Genomic DNA, 16,886 nt, shown 5'->3' on the forward strand with positions numbered 1-16,886 from the left:
AGGTTCTATGAAACAGGTCCTATTAGTACCCCCGTTTGACAGATGAGGAGACTGAGGCAGAGAAGTAAGTGATTGCCCGAGGCCACTCAGTCAGTACAGAAATGGAGATGAGAAGCCATGCATTGGCTAGCATTTCTGTTGACAAAAAAAAAAAAAAAAGCTATGCTGCCTGGGAGAGGCATAGAAGAAAAGGAATTTCTCCTTTGTGAATTTTTAAACATTACTTTGGAAATATAATATTAAAGTATAACAAATATACAGCTGAGGAATTATTACAAAGTGAACTTGGTCATGTAACTGCTTCTGTGAATTTGTAAAATGAAAACAACCTATGTTTCCTTAGTGCTTCTCAATTTCAAAGAGCTTTCACATACAGAAACTCTCTGGATTTGCTGTTCTCAGCAAACGCACAGAGTAGATAGCGGTGGTGTAACTAATTAGCTGTATGTTTCACGTGAGTTAACAGAGGACGGGGCAGGAGGTGACTGGCCTGAAACTGCATGGTCTGCAGACAGCTGGGCTGGGACAAGCCCACCCTGTTTTTATCTTAGCTGCCTAAGGAGCCCTGGGGACCTGACTCTGGGCTTTGTCCCTACTGACCTATCATCTTTAAGAAATATGACAGTTCAGAGACAGGCACTTTGGGTCACACTATAGCCACCACTGCCCCCACTTCTGCCTGCATGGCTATGGTCCCCTAAAGTGACACTGATATGTCAGTCACATGCTCTCAGCTAAGCTGGAGAAGGACATGTTCTGAGAGCCCTGAGCTTAAGCAACTCCCATCTCAGCAGTTAAGTACCAACTTTATCCTTCAGATTTCGGTTCAGTGAATAGAGGAAAAAATTGTGACTTCCAGTCCAGTGTACGCCAAGGACACAGGGTACTCCTGGGAAAGAAGAGAGGAAAGGGGTCTCACGTAAGAAGTCGGTGGCCTTTAGTTGCACAGAAGGTGTTTGCACAATAGGTACCTGGTTTGAAGTCTGAAGTGATTTGTTCTAACGGGCAGCACCCAACAGAAGGGTGAGCTTCTTGAGAAAGAGCGGCTGGGCACCCCCCTGAGCCCTGTTCCTAGGACCCACTTGCCTTCCTGCATAGTGAGGACAGTCACAACTGCCCCTTGGCTACTTTCGCACCTTCTAGAAAATTCCTGTCCACTTGGATGTGTTTTAAATAACATTTTCTTTTCTTTCCTTTTTATTCAGAGATGGGGTCTCACTCTGTTGCCCAGGCTGGAGTGTAGTGGTGCAATGATAGCTCACTGCAGCCTTGAACTCCTGTGCTCAAGTGATCCTCCTGCCTCAGTCTCCCGAATAGCTGGGACTACAGGCATGTGCCAGCACACCTAGCTAATTTTTCTTAATTTTTGTAAAGACGGGGCCAGGCTACATTGCCCAGGCTGGTCTCAAACTCCTGGCCTCAAGTGATCCTCCTGTCTTGGCCTCCCAAAGTGCTGGGGTTACAGGCATGAGCCACTGTGCCTGGCCTAAATAACATTTTCTACAGGATGAATTCATATCCAGAAGCCCAGAAGCAGCCTGGTGGATGTGTGCTCATACTCTTCTCTATGGCAGCCCCACTCCCTGAAGGCAGAGGCAGCCTCCGTTATCAGGGAATCTGTGCTCAGCGGACAGATTCAAACAGAGGCTGTTAAGCTATAGCTGGCAACCTGACTTCCCCCTTCATTCCCTCCTATAATGCAAGGTTTGTCATGCAGAATGTCTCTAGGAGGGCTTGCTGAGGGAGTTCCCCAAGGTGACCACTTGCTGGGATAACTACGCCCTTCATGTTCATTTACCTGAGGGGTTCTTGACTTCTGCTGGCATTGCAGTCACGCAGCTAGGAAGCAGGAAATGGAAGGTGGCCATACTGGGAAAGAAAGAGACACGAGTGAGAGCCACACAGATTCCTTGGCAAGGAGAGACACTGGCAGTGTCTTGGTACTGAGATCAGCAATAGTTAGGATGCACCTGCTCAGGGATACAGGGCCACGAAGCCATCACATTCTAGGTGCTGGTCCTGGCGGGATGTGCAGACCTTGGACACTGGTGAGGGCAGGTCGGGGGGTGCCCCGAGTCCCTCCCAGGCCAGTGGGGTGCGGGACAGGGCTCCTGCCTGAGAGGGCTCCCTATGGAGAGCAGCCTCCGTTTTCAGGGAAGAGCCCTTCAGAGCAGACATGAGCCAACTGCATAAATGCTCTCTTATCGGAAGACAATACAACCTCTGGTGTGCTGACACAGGGTCTCTTAAAAAAAAAAAAAAAAGCCCTGATTTTAGGTTTGCATCTTTTCATGGTGTAAATACTCCCACAGCGGACAATTAACAGTGGTTTAACAACGGGACAGTATCGCTAGGCAGGAAGACCCAGCTCCAGGGACACACTGGACCTTGTCATGGCTCCAGTCGGTCACAGGTGGCTGCCATAAGGGCTTAGCCTTAGGACATTGTGCTCCAAAGTGAGAAAATTCAAGGTCCACTTGACAGCAAGATGAGAGGTTTCACTATTCATGTGAAAACAACATTCCTAGATCCACGGTAGCTGTGAGGAGAGCTAGTTCCTAAAAGCAGCTCCACCACAGAGACTGCAAAGACTGGGGCTCAGTTTTTGCTGTCACAGCACGTGGTTAATGAGGACCAAGTGCTGACTGAAATTAGAAAGTAATGTATTAAAATAATTATGTACCTGTACTATGTTACATTTAGAAAGGCAGGAAGGACACGGAGAAAAATTTTATTTCTGTCTTTAGGATCTTCTGTATTTTTTAGATAACCAGGAAAAAAATCTTTTTAAAAAAATGTCATACATAAAACCATAAAGTAAATTCTATTTCTCATCTCCATAGATATCTATTCCTTCTTTTAAATCCCTGTTATCTGAGTCAGTTCTGCAGTAGAGCTGACCTGACTCCCGGAGGCTCACTTTGTGGATGCTGAAATTGTCTGTGCAGTTCCCAGTCAGGTCTGCACCAGGGTCCTTGAGACTGGAGTGGCTGATCAAATCGCATGTTCGCTGCTGTACAGTATTGGAGATGGATCTGTCTTTGGTAAAGACCAGCCTATAATTCTTGTGCCGTGGGATATCACCCCCATGATGGGCGTCCTGGATAGTATCCTAACGGAACTGCAAGACTGTGCCCTTCCCCTCTTCAAAGATGTCATCACAACAGATAAAGAAGAGGTTGCCTTCAAAGACCTGGATGTGGACATTCTTGTGGGCTCCATGCCAAGAAGGGAAGGCATGGAAAGGATAGATTTACTGAAAGCAAATGTGAAAATCTTCAAATGCCAAGGTGCAGCTTTGGAGAAATATACCAAGAAGTCAGTTAAGGTGATTGCTGTGGGTGACCCAGCCAACACCAGCTGCCTGGCAGCCTCCAAGTCAGCTCCGTCCATGCCCAAGGAGAACTGCAGTCGCTTGACTCGTTTGGATCACAACCTAGCGAAAGCTCAAATCGTGCTTAAACTTGGTGTGACTGATGATGATGTAAAGAATGTCATCATCTGGGGAAATCATTCCTCAACTTAGTATCCAGATGTCAACCGTGCCAAGGTGATATTGCAGGGAAAGGGAGTTGGTGTTTATGAAGCTCTGAAAAGTTAGAGCGGGCTCAAGGGAGAATTCATCATGCCTGTACAGCAGCACCATCCAGGCTCAAAAACTATCCAGTGCAACACCTGCTGTGAAAGCCATCTCTGCCCACGTCAGAGACATCTGCTTTGGAACCCCAGAGGGAGAGAACGTGTCCACGGGCGTTGTCTCTGAAGGCAACTGCTATGGTAGTCCCGATTGTCTGCTCCACTCATTCTCTGTTGTAATCAAGAATAAGACCTGGAAGTTTGTTGAAGTTCTCTCTGTTAGTGATTTCTCATGTGAGAAGATGGATCTTACTGCAAAGGAACTGGTAGAAGAAAAAGAAACTGCTTTTGAACTTCTTTCCTTTGCCTGACTAGATAATCATTTTGATGTTACTAAATTACTTGTGAAAAACAACACATTTTAGGGAGGTGGGGGGAGGGGATGGGTGTATGCCTACATGATGAGTGCGTTGCGCACCGTCTGGGGAATGTCATGCTTGAAGGTGCTGACTCGGGGGGATGGGCGGGACATGGGCAATATATATAACCTGAGCTTTTGTACCCCCATAATAAGCTGAAATAAAAAAAAACACATTTTAAAGATTGTGTAGTTCTTGGTACAGATTTGTGATAGTTTATCATCATGCTGTTAGTGCTACATTCTAAAACAATATATATTAAAATGAAAAAAACCCCCACATTATCAGCCTTTGTTCTAACTATTTTTAAATAATCTCTACACATTTCAAAAGATCTGCTGAAGTTTGCTGAAAATTTCCCCAAACCAGAAAGAGCTTTTAGATCTCGGGTTAATTCAGGTCCTTGGGTTGATTTCCTGCATGTGCCAAGAGAGTGGAAGCTCTGGGGGTTCCCCAGCTCCCCAGGGATGGGGAGCTTCTGCGGGCCCTCCTCTGGCTCACCTGATTGGCTCCTCCTCCCACGCGCCATCCAGGTACTTCTTGTAGGAAGCATTGAAGATCTCCGCTTGCTGCTCCCACTGACTTTCCTTGATGAAGTGATTCTGCCCAGAGCCCAGCCCGTAGCAGTCCTCTATCTTTGCAAAGACTTCCAGGGGACTTTTAAATGTGGTGCCTAGGTTGAAAAGGTTCCAGAATTAGTCAAGCCATCTGACGTCCCCTTTCCTGATTTCCCCCTACTTCCTCCGTGCTTCCAGGTTTCCTGCAGAATCCCCCATCCTCAGAAATCCATTCTTGCTCTGCAATTGGTCTGTGAGCCCAGGTGTTCAGTATTCTTCCGGCCTTTCCCCCACCCCACCGGCTCACAGTGGCCGGGCAGAGAGCAGCAGCCCTCCCTCTTTCTTCATCCCAACATCCTTCTCTCTGCTTCTGGATTACGGAATCTCTGCAAAGGAGGCCAGGGAAATGTTCGCGATGCCACTAGAGACTTTTGGTCACTGTTGCTGCCTCCTCAGCTAAGGTAGGCCCCAAACCCACGGGCTGCCATCACTTTGCAGCCACTGCTGAAGACCCATGCAGTTAGGCAGTCCCAGTCTCTTCCTGTGCTGACGCTGATCCAATTACCGTCATTTAAAAAAATCTCCTTTCTTTGTCAATCATTTTTATTATTACCCCCTTGCCCCAAAACTGTTTATTTCCTTCTTTTTCATTTGTCCTAAATCCTCAGTAAAGCTGGGTGGCTTATTTCCTAGGTTCACACCCTGAGTTTCAGAATTCTGTTCACTTTGGAAGGTGCCTGAGTCCCTGAAATTGCCAGGAGGTCCCACAGTGCCCCTGGCCACTTCCCCAGACACAACAATTGTCATCAGTTTCTTGCATAACTTTCTAGAAGGACACACCTGTTCCATAAACGAATGGTTTCATATTATACACTAGCAGTTCTCAAAGGGTGGTGCCCAATCGGCAGTAACAGAGTCACCTGGGAACTTGTTAGCAATGCAGACCTACTGGGACGGAACTCTGCAACGGGGCCCAGCAGTCTGGGCTTTAATGAGTCCTCCAAGAGAAGCTGATGCAGCTAAAGTTTGAGAGCTGCTGTTATATACTACACCCCTTGGATTTTCACTTATTTTGGAGATCACTTCATATTAGTACTATAGCTGTTCCTCATTGTTATTTAATAACTACATAATTTTTAATTATTATACCTTTTTCTTGTTGTGAAATGTAACACACATTCAGAAAAGGGCATAAAATATATTTCTTAATAAATTATTATAAAGCAAATATCTGTTATTATCTACTCGGGTCAAGAAACAGAATATCACCAGCTCTCTAGAAGCTTCCCAAGGGCCCCCTTCCAATCACAACCCCCTGGGAATAATTGCAACCACTCTCCTTTACCGTAGCCACTTCATTGCAGTTATTTATACTTTTACCACATAAACATGCACCCTCAATATTATAGGTTTTTTTGTGTGTGTGCCTGATTTTGAACTATATGTAAGGGGAACCATTAGTATTAACTCAGTGCTTGCCTTCTTTTGCTCAATATTGTTTGTGAGATTTATCCATTTTGTTGTGTGTAGCTGTAGTTTGTTCCTTTTCATTGCTCTATAGTATTCCATTGAGTGAATATAGTACAATTTATCTGTTCTACTGTTGATGGACATTTGGTTGTTTTGTGGTTGGGGCTATTAAAAATCATGTTACTATTACCATTCTGGTAGCTGTCTCCTGGCACACATTTGCTTACAAATCTATGTGTACCTACCTAGAAGTAAGGTGACTCAGACTGATTTGCTTAGGAGTTTTTACTAGTTTTTGCACTGAAAATCTCACATCCCAGGAAAGCCCTCAGTCAGGCAAACTGATATGGTTGGTCACCCTACCTAGGAGTTCAAATGCTGGGTGACAGGATATAAATTATTGTCAACCTTATTAGATAAACCAAACTGTTTCCCAAAGTGGATGTACCAATTTTCATTGCCAAGTACAATGTAAGGAAGTTCTGATTGTTCCACATCCTCACTAACACTTAGTAGGTTAAGTCTTTTATAATTTTAGCCTTTCTAGTGTGCGTGCAGTGGTATCTCATTGTGGTTTTAATTTGCATTTCTCTTACGACTAATGACAGTGAGCCCCTTTTCATACGTTTATTGGCTATTTGAATAACCTCTTATGTGAATGGCCTGTACAACTCTTGCCTGTTTTGTACTGGAGTATCTTTTTTCTTAATAATTTGTAGGAATTCTTTATATATTCTGGATATGGACCATTAATAAGTTTTATGTGTTTTGCAAATATCTTCTTCCACAATGTGGCTTGCTCTTTCAGGCTTTTAATGATGTCTTTGGATGATCAGAAGTTCTTAATTTTAATGTAATCAAATTTATCAAAATTTTCTTTTATTGTAAGCACTTTTTGTGTCTTGGTTAAAAGTCTTTCCCTGCCCAGAGGTCATAAAGATATTGTTTATACTATAATTTCCTAATAGCTTTATTGCTTTGCCCTTCATATTTACTTCCACAACTCACCTGGAATTTAGTTTTGTGTATGATATGAAGCAGGGGTTAAGTTTTATTTTTGTCTCGACGTGGACAACCAGCACCGCTTACTGAAGTGACCACCCTTTCTCCACTGCTTTGTGGGGCCGCCTCTGTAATGCATCAAGTATCCATTTATGCCTGAGTCTGTTCTGGCTTCTCTATTCTGTTCATCCATCTATTTATTCATCTATTTTTCTATCTACTATTTCTATCTACACTTTTATATTTCATTTATATTTCTATTATTTGCTTTCTTATTTTATCTTGTCTTAATTACTGTAGTTTTGTAATGAATTTTGATGGAGAAAGTCCTACCACCATGTTCTTTTACAAGAGCAAATTGTCTATTCTTGGCTTTTTACATTTCGCTTTTGTTTTTTAATGGTTGCAAAGTATTCCTTTGTGTAAGTGTACCAGAGGTTATCTACCCAATCTTTTGCCTGTGTAAATGATGCTACCGTGAACAATTCTATAGCTTTGTCTTTGAGATCATGTGCAAGTGCTGAGAGGATACACTCTCCTCTCTGCCTACAGTGGCTATCCCTTCAGCTCCTCTTGACCAACTCCCACTTGTTCTTTAAAACCTTGCCCAAATGTCTCTTCGTCTGACAAAGCCTTTGCCTCCTCCCTGGGCAGAGTTATGGTTTTTGTTTTAAGGTCCCAGAGCTTACAAGTGTTAAGAAGTTTCCTCTTCAGAACTATGCTTGTAACTTACATATTACTGCTAATGAATATTAATAGAAAAGATTAGAAATGTGGAGAAAGGGAAAAATGGAGAAATCAATGGCAAAAGAAAAGACAGTATTAGTGGAACCATATTTACCTGTAATAGGTTTAGGGGGTTTGATCTTCATTATATGAACTGGAAGACTCAACTTAATGTCTCCTTTAAAACAAATGTTTGTATCCTAAAATAAGAAAAAGGCATAGCTAATAAGCGAACAAAATATATGAAATGGAATCATTAAAAACATTCATTCTAAAAGAAGGCGGAAAAACAGGAAAAAGGAAGAAAAATGGATGGGACAAATAGAAAGTAAATAGCAAGGTGCTAGATTTAAACCCAAGCATATCAATAATCACATTAAATGTATATGGTCTAAACACCCCAATTAAAAGGCAGAGACTGTCAGATTGTATAAAAAGGCAAGGCCCAATTACATGCTGTCAAAAAGAAATTCATTTTATGACTCATAATCTGAAGCCATAGGGGGAAAGAGAGAAACTTATTTTAAATATAATGACACAAATATGTCCAAAGTAAAAGTACAGAAAAAGGTATAGCTTACTAGAACTAATCAAAAGAAAGCTGGGGTGGCTATATTAATATATGGCATAGAAGATTTCAGAACAAAAAAATTATCAGGTATCAAAGAGCAAATAATGATAAAATGATCAATTCATCAGAAGATATAACATTATAAATTATTAATAGCTGCAAAATACGTGAAGCAAAAACTCATAGAAGTGAAAAAAGAAATAGATAAATATACAATCTTAGAGATTCCTCTTTCAATAACTTGTGGAATAAGTAGACAGAAAATCAGTAAGAATACACTAAGGATATAGAACGAAAAGCAGTAAGGCTATAGAAGACTTGACTAGCTTGACCAATAACAGCAGAATATATATTCCGTTCAAGTGCACAGGGAACACTTACCAAGGTAAACCACATTCTGGGCATAAACAAGTCTCAATAAACTTAAAAGGATTCAAATATATAAAGAATGTTCTCTGATCACAGTGGATGAGTAAGAAAATGCAAGTTTGTAAGAAAATATATATAGTATGATGCCACTTATGTAGAAAAAAATTCCCATGAAATGAAACTATATTTTTTGAAATAAACATAAGAATATAAGTATACACTAAAGATCTAGAAAACATATACCAAGCCAATAATGGTGATTACCCCTGGAGAGGGCTGTTTTGCTGACTGACCCGACTTTTCCAAGAATGATGCATTCATGTACTATTTGTATAATTTGCAACATAATATAATTTAAAATTGGAAAAAAGAAAGAGCTCTAGCAAGAAACTTCCATTTCAGAAGTCCACCACTACTCTACTGATATGACTGAGTCCCCTAAGAGCTAACCCTCTGGATAGCATGGTGTGCTCCGTGTCTCAGAGGGTGAGCTAGGAAACTACACGGAAGCCTCTCTGTTCTCTAAGGCTGTGGTCCCCAACCCCCGGGCCTCCAACCAGTACTGGTGTGTGGCCTGTTAGGAACTGGACCACACAGCAGGAGGTGAGCAGCGGGAGAGCGAGGGAGTGAAGCTTCATCTGTATTTACAGCTGCTCCCCAGTGCTCCCATCACTACATAAGCTCCGCCTCCTGACAGATCAGCTGCAGCATTCGATTCTCATAGGAGCTCAAACCCTACTGTAAACTGCACATGGGAGGGATCTGGGTTGCGCTCTACTTATGAGAATCTAATGCCCGATGATCTGAGGTGGAGCTGAGCGCTGGGGAGCAGCTGCATATACAGATTATCATTAGCAAAGAGGTTTGACTGCACAATAAATGTAATGAATCATCCCAAAACTATCCCAACCCTCCCCCTCATCTGTGGAAAAATTGTCTTCCATGAAACCAGTCCCTTGTTCCAAAAAGGTTGGGGACTGCTGCTCTAAGGTATTCCAAGACAAAGACAAAACCCCCTAAGTCACTTGGCTTGGTGGATTGGGCTGTTATTTTGGGAGGGGCATATCTAGGTATCAAGGGGCCCTCAAGTAAGTAAAAACACAAAATTATAAACACTAAATGCCCATGGCCACTCTAATTTCATCCAATATGGGGGAAATTGTGACAACGAAGTTAGAGTGAAAAGAGACAGTGGTATTAAGTGATTGTGGTTAAAATATGTTACTTTTGTCAATTTTACAAAAATATACCACCATGTGAACGCATTGGTAGGAGTCCTCCTGGGGACCCAAAGTGAGGTTCCTCTGAAATTCAAGGTTTTTTTTTTTTTTGAGACAGTCTCACTTTGTTGCCTGGGCTAGAATGAGTACGGTGGCATCAGCCTAGCTCACAGCAACCTCAGACTCCTGGGTTCAAGTGATCCTCCTGCCTCAGCCTCCCAATTAGCTGGGACTACAGGTGCACACCACTACACCCAGCTAATTTGTTTGTTTCTATTTTTAGTTGACTGCCTAATTTTTTCTATTCTTGAACTCCTGATCTCAAGCAATCCTCCCGCCTTGGCCTCCCAGAGTGCTAGGATTACAGGCATGAGCCACCACACCCAGCCTCAAGCTCTCTTAACTTCAGGTAAATCCACCTCTGGACAAAGGGATTTGAGTAAATTATCCTCAAGGATGGGAGATTAAGTCACAGAGAATCTGAAAACAGTACCCTGGTGGAACATTTTGCTAATATATTTGATATTTAAGGTAAATTTCAAGTAAAAATAAAAATTTCTAAAATGCAACTTAAGTCTCTCAGATTTTCTTTAAATTTCTTACCGCTTCTAAATTATCTGTAGAAATGGGTTCGAGAGTGTTCTAACGAGAAAAATGAGAAATTAATTCACAATAGGTTTGATGTATGTTCTCCCTTTCCCCTTTCATCTTCTGAGATGCTCTTCCTCCCCCCGCCCTCCGTTATTCTTGTGAGAAGTGGATTCATGCAGTAGGCATCAAGGGCCAATATTTGTGTGGTCTTCTGGCCTATAGGATCTTAAAAAGATCCCTGTTTTCCAGGATCTTAAAAAGTAATTGGGGAAACAAGAAATAGTTAATAAGAGGAAATATGAATGAATAGCGGTGAGGAGATGAGTTAGGACATAATAAAATCTAAGTTGAAGCAAATATTTCTGATTGGCAAAATGTATCAGTGATGTTGAGAATTATATTTATTTTATTTTTTTCTCTTTTTTTTCCTGCCAGCATGATGGATTGAGAATTATACCTAATTCACTCTAAATATCATTCATAGTAAAAGAACTACCACTGTAACTGGCATTAGCTGGTTGCTTCTCAGTGTAAGAAAAAGGAGTGAATTATGGTAAGAAACCACTGCCATTCACGGTGATTTTTCTACTTGCATAACAAATTAGTCTATCAAAAAATGTATCTTTTGGGTACTAAGTATGATACTATGAGATTGGTTGACAAAAAGCAGAAATTTATCATCTATTGAAGACAAAAGGACTTTCATGCGTAAAAAGATAACTAAAAACCGAGAAAGTATGTAAGAAGTGTCAAAAAAAAAAAAAGAGGTACAAACAATAAATTCTGTAAGAGTTTAAAGGAGGAAGATCTCTGGGCTGGCAACTCCCCCAGAGACACAGGACTACACTCCACTATGAAGACTGGGGGGAAAGGCATTTATTCACAGCCCCTTAATAAGCTCAGCAGTGAATGTGGGTCTAAATCTTTGTCTCCTGTATTAATAATTATTGCTAATTATTAATTAGTGATTAATAATAATCACTAATTCTTTAGCACTTAATACAATGTGTTTTAAAGGGGTGCTCAATATTAGTTGGTGGTAGTTAAAAAAGAAAAATAATAAGCACACATCGTATAAATAAGCAAATTATGTCTTACTATTTACTGAGCAACTATATCTTAAAGACATAGCACAAGGCTCAGGCATTATATGTAAACTAAAAGGCAGAGTTACTACCTTCTAAGAATAATATAAAGAATATACGTATTTCTGTATATTGAGAACAACCCCTTTACACCACAAATTCCAAATTTAGTGGAATTCAAGGCATGAAAGGATTATTTCAGCCAGGAGGGGAAGAAAATTACCTATGAGCAATAGTCAGACAAAAGACTTTCCTTCCAGAGAAATGCCTGGGAGGGGTCTCAGTGGAGAGGCAGCTCCCAGACAAGAGAGGTACCGAGATTTCCACTACCGAAGACACCTCTACTTTTTAATATCTTATTTTAACCAAAGCAACTGATTTGGGAGACATGGGCCAATGTTCCTGTTGTCCTCTTATAGCCCAGAGGCCTCATTCATTGCGAAATTCCAAAGAGGATTTAGGCTAGATGTGGGTCAAGGGAGAAACCTCAGTTAAAAGCAGAGATGTTTCCTACCAGTTGTTTGACTTTTTTCTTCGAATTTGAAGTGAGTTGGGAGTGCTCCACTTCCTTGAGCCAAGTCTCCTTGGGCAATTTATACACATCCAGCCAAACCTCTCCAGCTCCTGCGTTGGGAAACCAGAGTCATTGAGCAACTGCAAGTAGGCCACAAGTCTCCTCTACGAAATGGCCTGTCTGCTCAGAACTGCTGGCACGGAGATCAGCCACCTCTGTAGCAGGCACCCAGGGAACAGCAACTTCAACGAATGAAAGGAGATGTACTTCCGCAATGGTTACTGCGAGTCCTCACTCCCCAGATCACTTTCCCAGGGAGAGTTATGCCCTCGGGCCACGACCATCTGAGGGAAACAGGCTTCTCACAGTGACAGCACGGGTGCAGCACAGTTTTCAACCCAACTGCCTGCTCTGCCCGGTCCCCATGTTTTCTGTGTTGCAAATGATAAATTCCACTGATGTTTTGCCTTGAGTTATACCTGTCTGGGGAGGTTGATGGCATATATAGAATCAGTAACCGAGGGGAGTATGGCTAAGGAAGAGTAAGAATTAGGAAAGATGCCTCAAAAGAATTCTTCTGAACAATATTTGAGGAGATGACAACTTATTGGGTGGTTGTGGGACTTGATTTTGTCACAGAAACATTCTTAGCTGCTGTACGTGTACCTGTCAACCCGGAAATGTTGCTCTCCCATGGTATGGAATCCTGGCTAAACGTTTCCTTTAAAAAGTAATCATCTGCACACCTTAATTTCAGACTTCTGGCCTCCAGGATTGTGAGAGAATAATATCTTTTGTTTTAAGCCACCCAGTTTGTGGTACCTTGTTATGGCAGCCATAGGAAACTAATAGAGATGGTACAAAAGTTTCCTCAAATACACAAAGCATTATCAAATATATATCTCCCTCAAGCACCTAACATTTGAGGGGCTTTGGGCAAGAGTATAAAATATGGGCTTAAATACCATCTATCGAAATATGTAAAAGTTAAAAGTCAAGATAACAAATACGTGAATAAAATATGTTCTATTACCACTGTGATAACTGCAACAGGCAAGCTCCAAGGATGTGCTGAGATTGGCGGTAAAACTGTAAGGAGAAACAGCACATTTGCATCATCTGAAAGTGTCACCCCAAAATATTAATTACTGTGGTGGTTTTGTTTGTTTTTATTTCTAAATATTAAGGGGGTACAAATGTTTTTGTTACACGGATACCTTGTGTAATGCTTAAGTCAAGGCTTTTGCTGCGCCTGTCACCAGGACAGTGTTCATTGTACCTAATAGGTACACTAAACTCCCCCTCCTAGCCTTCTGTCTTCCTGGTTTCCAGTGTCCTTTATATCTCTTTGTGCCTGTGTATGGCTATTGTGTAGCTCCCACTTATTAGTGAGAACATACGGTGTTTGGTGTTCCATTCCTGAGATATTTCACTTAGGATAATGGTCTCCAGTTCCAATCAAGTTGCTGCAAATGACATTATTTCATTCCTTTTTATTGCTAAGTAGTACTCCATGGTATATTGTGGTGGTTTTAACATATGTCCAAAAAGTCTTTGATTCTCCCGCCTCAAGGCGGTAGATCTTAAATCATCTCCCTTTGAGCGTGGTCTGGACTTAGTGACTTGCTCCTTACAGAGCATGGAAAGGGAAAAACAGTGGCTTTACAGTGGAGAAACCTGGAAGACACTACTTTTACTAAGTGATCAAGGTTAATATTAGCAGTAGTGAGTCTCGTTGCTATCACATGCCCCTTGATACAATGCAATCAGAAGAAGTGGAGAGGCAACTCCCAGACAAGAGAGGTACTGAGATTCCCACTATTGAAGACAACTCTACATCTTAATATCTTATTTTAACCAAAGCAAATTGATTTGGGAGACATGGACCAATGTTCCTGTTGTCTTCTTTTATAGCCCAGAGGCCTCATTCATTGTAAAATTCCGAAGTGGATTTCGGCTGGATGTGGGTCAAGGGAGAAAATATCATCTCTGTGGTATCTTCCCCCAAAATCCTTAACCCCAGCTGAATCATGAGAAAAAAAATCAGACAAACTGAAATTGAGGGATATTCTTCAAAATATCTGACTCGTTCTCTTCAAAAGTGTCAAGGCCATGAAAAACAAGGAAAGATCAAGAAACTGTCACAGATGGGAGTAGATTAGGGAGAAACAATTACTAAATATAATATGGTATCCTGGATTGAACCTTGTAACAAAAAATTTGATTAGTGGGAAAACCAGTAAAATCTGCACCAAAAAAAATCTGTAGTTAATAGTTAATTATATTGTACTAATGTTATTTGCTTACCTTTGACAAATGTAGCATGGTCATTTTGAATGTTGGTATTAGGGAAGATGGGTAAAGGGTATAGGATAGGGAAACTCTCTGTCCTATCTCTGCAACTCTTCTGTAAATCTAAAATAAGTTCTAAATAAAAAGTTTGGCGGGAAAAAAGTACTCATCTGGAAGAAATTGAAAATCTGAACCATGTTAACTGTCTTTGGTTAATCTTGCCTTGGAGGAGGAAAGCTGCAAAGTCTCCTCCTTGAGAGATCTCCATCTTCATACAGGTGATTTGCTTGCTGGCATCATCCTAAAAAGAAATAGCTGGTGATAGAGTGAGCTCAGCCTGGTGACAGAGAACATATCCAGGGCTTTCTGTGGTTCCCACCCAAGAACAGATATCCCTTTAAAGCTTGGGACATGAAAAATTGCCTTAAACTGCTTCACACTTCCCATTTTTGTACAGAAATTGGACAACATGGTATGTAAAAAAGTGGAACTCACTTTTCTAAATGTTTTTGGACTTATTTTCTGGTTTCTTAAATACTCCTGTCGATTTGTGGCATAATCTTGGATCTCTTGGTCAGGTATGCAAACCCTAAAGCTTGTGTTGGTACCCGATTATTCAATTGGATTGAAATAAATTCTACACAATACTGAAAACTAGTGGTTGCTGGACAAAAGGCTCCATCCAGACTATAGCAGAGACTAACCATAACCTAGTATGAAACCTGCTCAAATTTTGGGCAAGGTGAGAGAGGCTCAATGTGCATGGTTATGCTGTATCTTTAAGGAGGTTGAAGATTACTAGCAAAATAAGGTGGTGGCTCACACCTATAATCCTAGCACTCTGGGAGGCTGAGGCGGGAGGATTGCTCAAGGTCAGGAGTTCGAGACCAGCCTGAGCCAAGAGCGAGACACTGTCTCTACTAAAAATAGAAAGAAATTAGCTGGACAACTAAAAATATATAGAAAAAGTTAGCCAGGCATGGTGGCGCATGCCTGTAGTCCCAGCTACTCAGGAGGCTGAGGCAGAAGGATTGCTTAAGCCCAGGAGTTTGAGGTTGCTGTGAGCTATGCTAACATCACAGCACTCTAGCCTGGACAACAGAGTGAGTCTCTGTCTCAAAAAAAACAAAAATAAAACAAAAAAATATAAGGTGGGCTAGATTAGTTAGACTGGTAAGTCCCCTAATTTATTTAACAAGAACCAGTTAAAATTTTTTTTAATTTATAGATTTTAGTATCAACTTGTTATGGAAATTTTTAAGCATACAAAAAGGAAGAAAATAGAATAACAACTCTGTATATATCCATTACTCAACTTCAACAATTATCAATATATGACAAATCCTGTTTTATTTATTACCTTCCAAACTCACTAATATTTTTATTTAAGCCTAAAATATTAACAATTCCTAAGTATCATTTAATATCCAGTCTGTTTTTGAATTTCCTCAGTTGTCTCACAAATGTCATAAATGTCTTTTCACAATTGGTTTGTTCACATCAGGATCCAAATGAAGTTCGTGGATTGTATTTAGTTAATATCTCTCTTAAGTCTCTTTATTTTTTTTTTCTTTTGAGACAAAGTCTCGCTTTGTTGCCCAGGCTAGAGTGAGTGCCGTGGCGTCAGCCTAGCTCATAGCAACCTCAGACTCCTGGGCTTAAGCGATCCTCCTGCCTCAGCCTCCCGAGTAGCTGGGACTACAGGCATGCGCCACCATGCCCGGCTAATTTTTTGTATATATTTTTAGTTGGCCAGATAATTTCTTTCTATTTTTAGTAGAGACAGGGTCTCGCTCTTGCTCAGGCTGGTCTCGAACTCCTGACCTCGACCGATCCACCCGCCTCGGCCTCCCAGAGAAGTCTCTTTAAATTTATAATAGCCCCCTCATTTGTTTTTCTCTTTGCCATTTATTTGTTGAAGAAACAAGGTCATTTATTCTATGGCATTGGACATTGTGGATCAAATGACTACCTCTCCATGGTGTTAACATGTTCCTCTAGGTCCCTGTATTTCCTATATACTGGTAATCAGATCCAGAGCTTTGATTAGATTTAGGTTCAATTGTTTTGGTGCTAATACTCCATGGGTGCACTGTGTCCTTCCTACTGCATATCAGGAGGCCCATAATAGCTGGTTGTCTCTCGTTTAGTAATGTCAAAATTGATAATTGACAACAGGTGTTGTCATCCTGACTCATCAATTATAAAATTCCCCATCAGCCATTGGTGGTTATTGCCTAGACAATTACTCTATAAATGGTGGTGGTGGGGCTGCTCTCTGCTCCTGCTACTGATTGAACTCTAATAGCATCTTTTGATGAGCAGAAGTTTAAAATTTTTTAACAGCATCATTAGACGTGTAATGACATATAATAAACTGCACGTTTGAAGTGTACACTTTGGTAAGTTTTGACATATGTATACCCCTTGAAACCATCGCCACTACCAAGACAGTGAACATACCCATCACCTCCAAATGTTTCTGCCTTCCCCT

At 41.2% G+C, this 16,886-nt stretch overlaps 1 protein-coding gene and 1 pseudogene across 1 annotated transcript in view; one reads left to right on the forward strand and one right to left on the reverse strand.

The window, feature by feature from the left end:
- The window catches only part of WDR93 (WD repeat domain 93), a 47,205-nt gene that overhangs the window by 14,783 nt on the left and 15,536 nt on the right, over window positions 1-16,886 (reverse strand). The window contains exons 5-10 of the mRNA XM_045561711.1: window positions 14,615-14,693; window positions 12,101-12,210; window positions 7,866-7,950; window positions 4,497-4,668; window positions 1,799-1,869; window positions 803-889 (exon numbers count right to left, since the gene is read on the reverse strand). Coding sequence (XP_045417667.1) covers window positions 803-889; window positions 1,799-1,869; window positions 4,497-4,668; window positions 7,866-7,950; window positions 12,101-12,210; window positions 14,615-14,693 — 604 coding nt within the window. The remainder of the gene's footprint in view (window positions 1-802; window positions 890-1,798; window positions 1,870-4,496; window positions 4,669-7,865; window positions 7,951-12,100; window positions 12,211-14,614; window positions 14,694-16,886) is intronic.
- Window positions 1,965-3,947, forward strand: LOC123644656 (annotated as a pseudogene).

Source organism: Lemur catta, chromosome 9 (assembly GCF_020740605.2).
Source record: "Lemur catta isolate mLemCat1 chromosome 9, mLemCat1.pri, whole genome shotgun sequence".
Taxonomy (NCBI): domain Eukaryota; kingdom Metazoa; phylum Chordata; class Mammalia; order Primates; family Lemuridae; genus Lemur; species Lemur catta.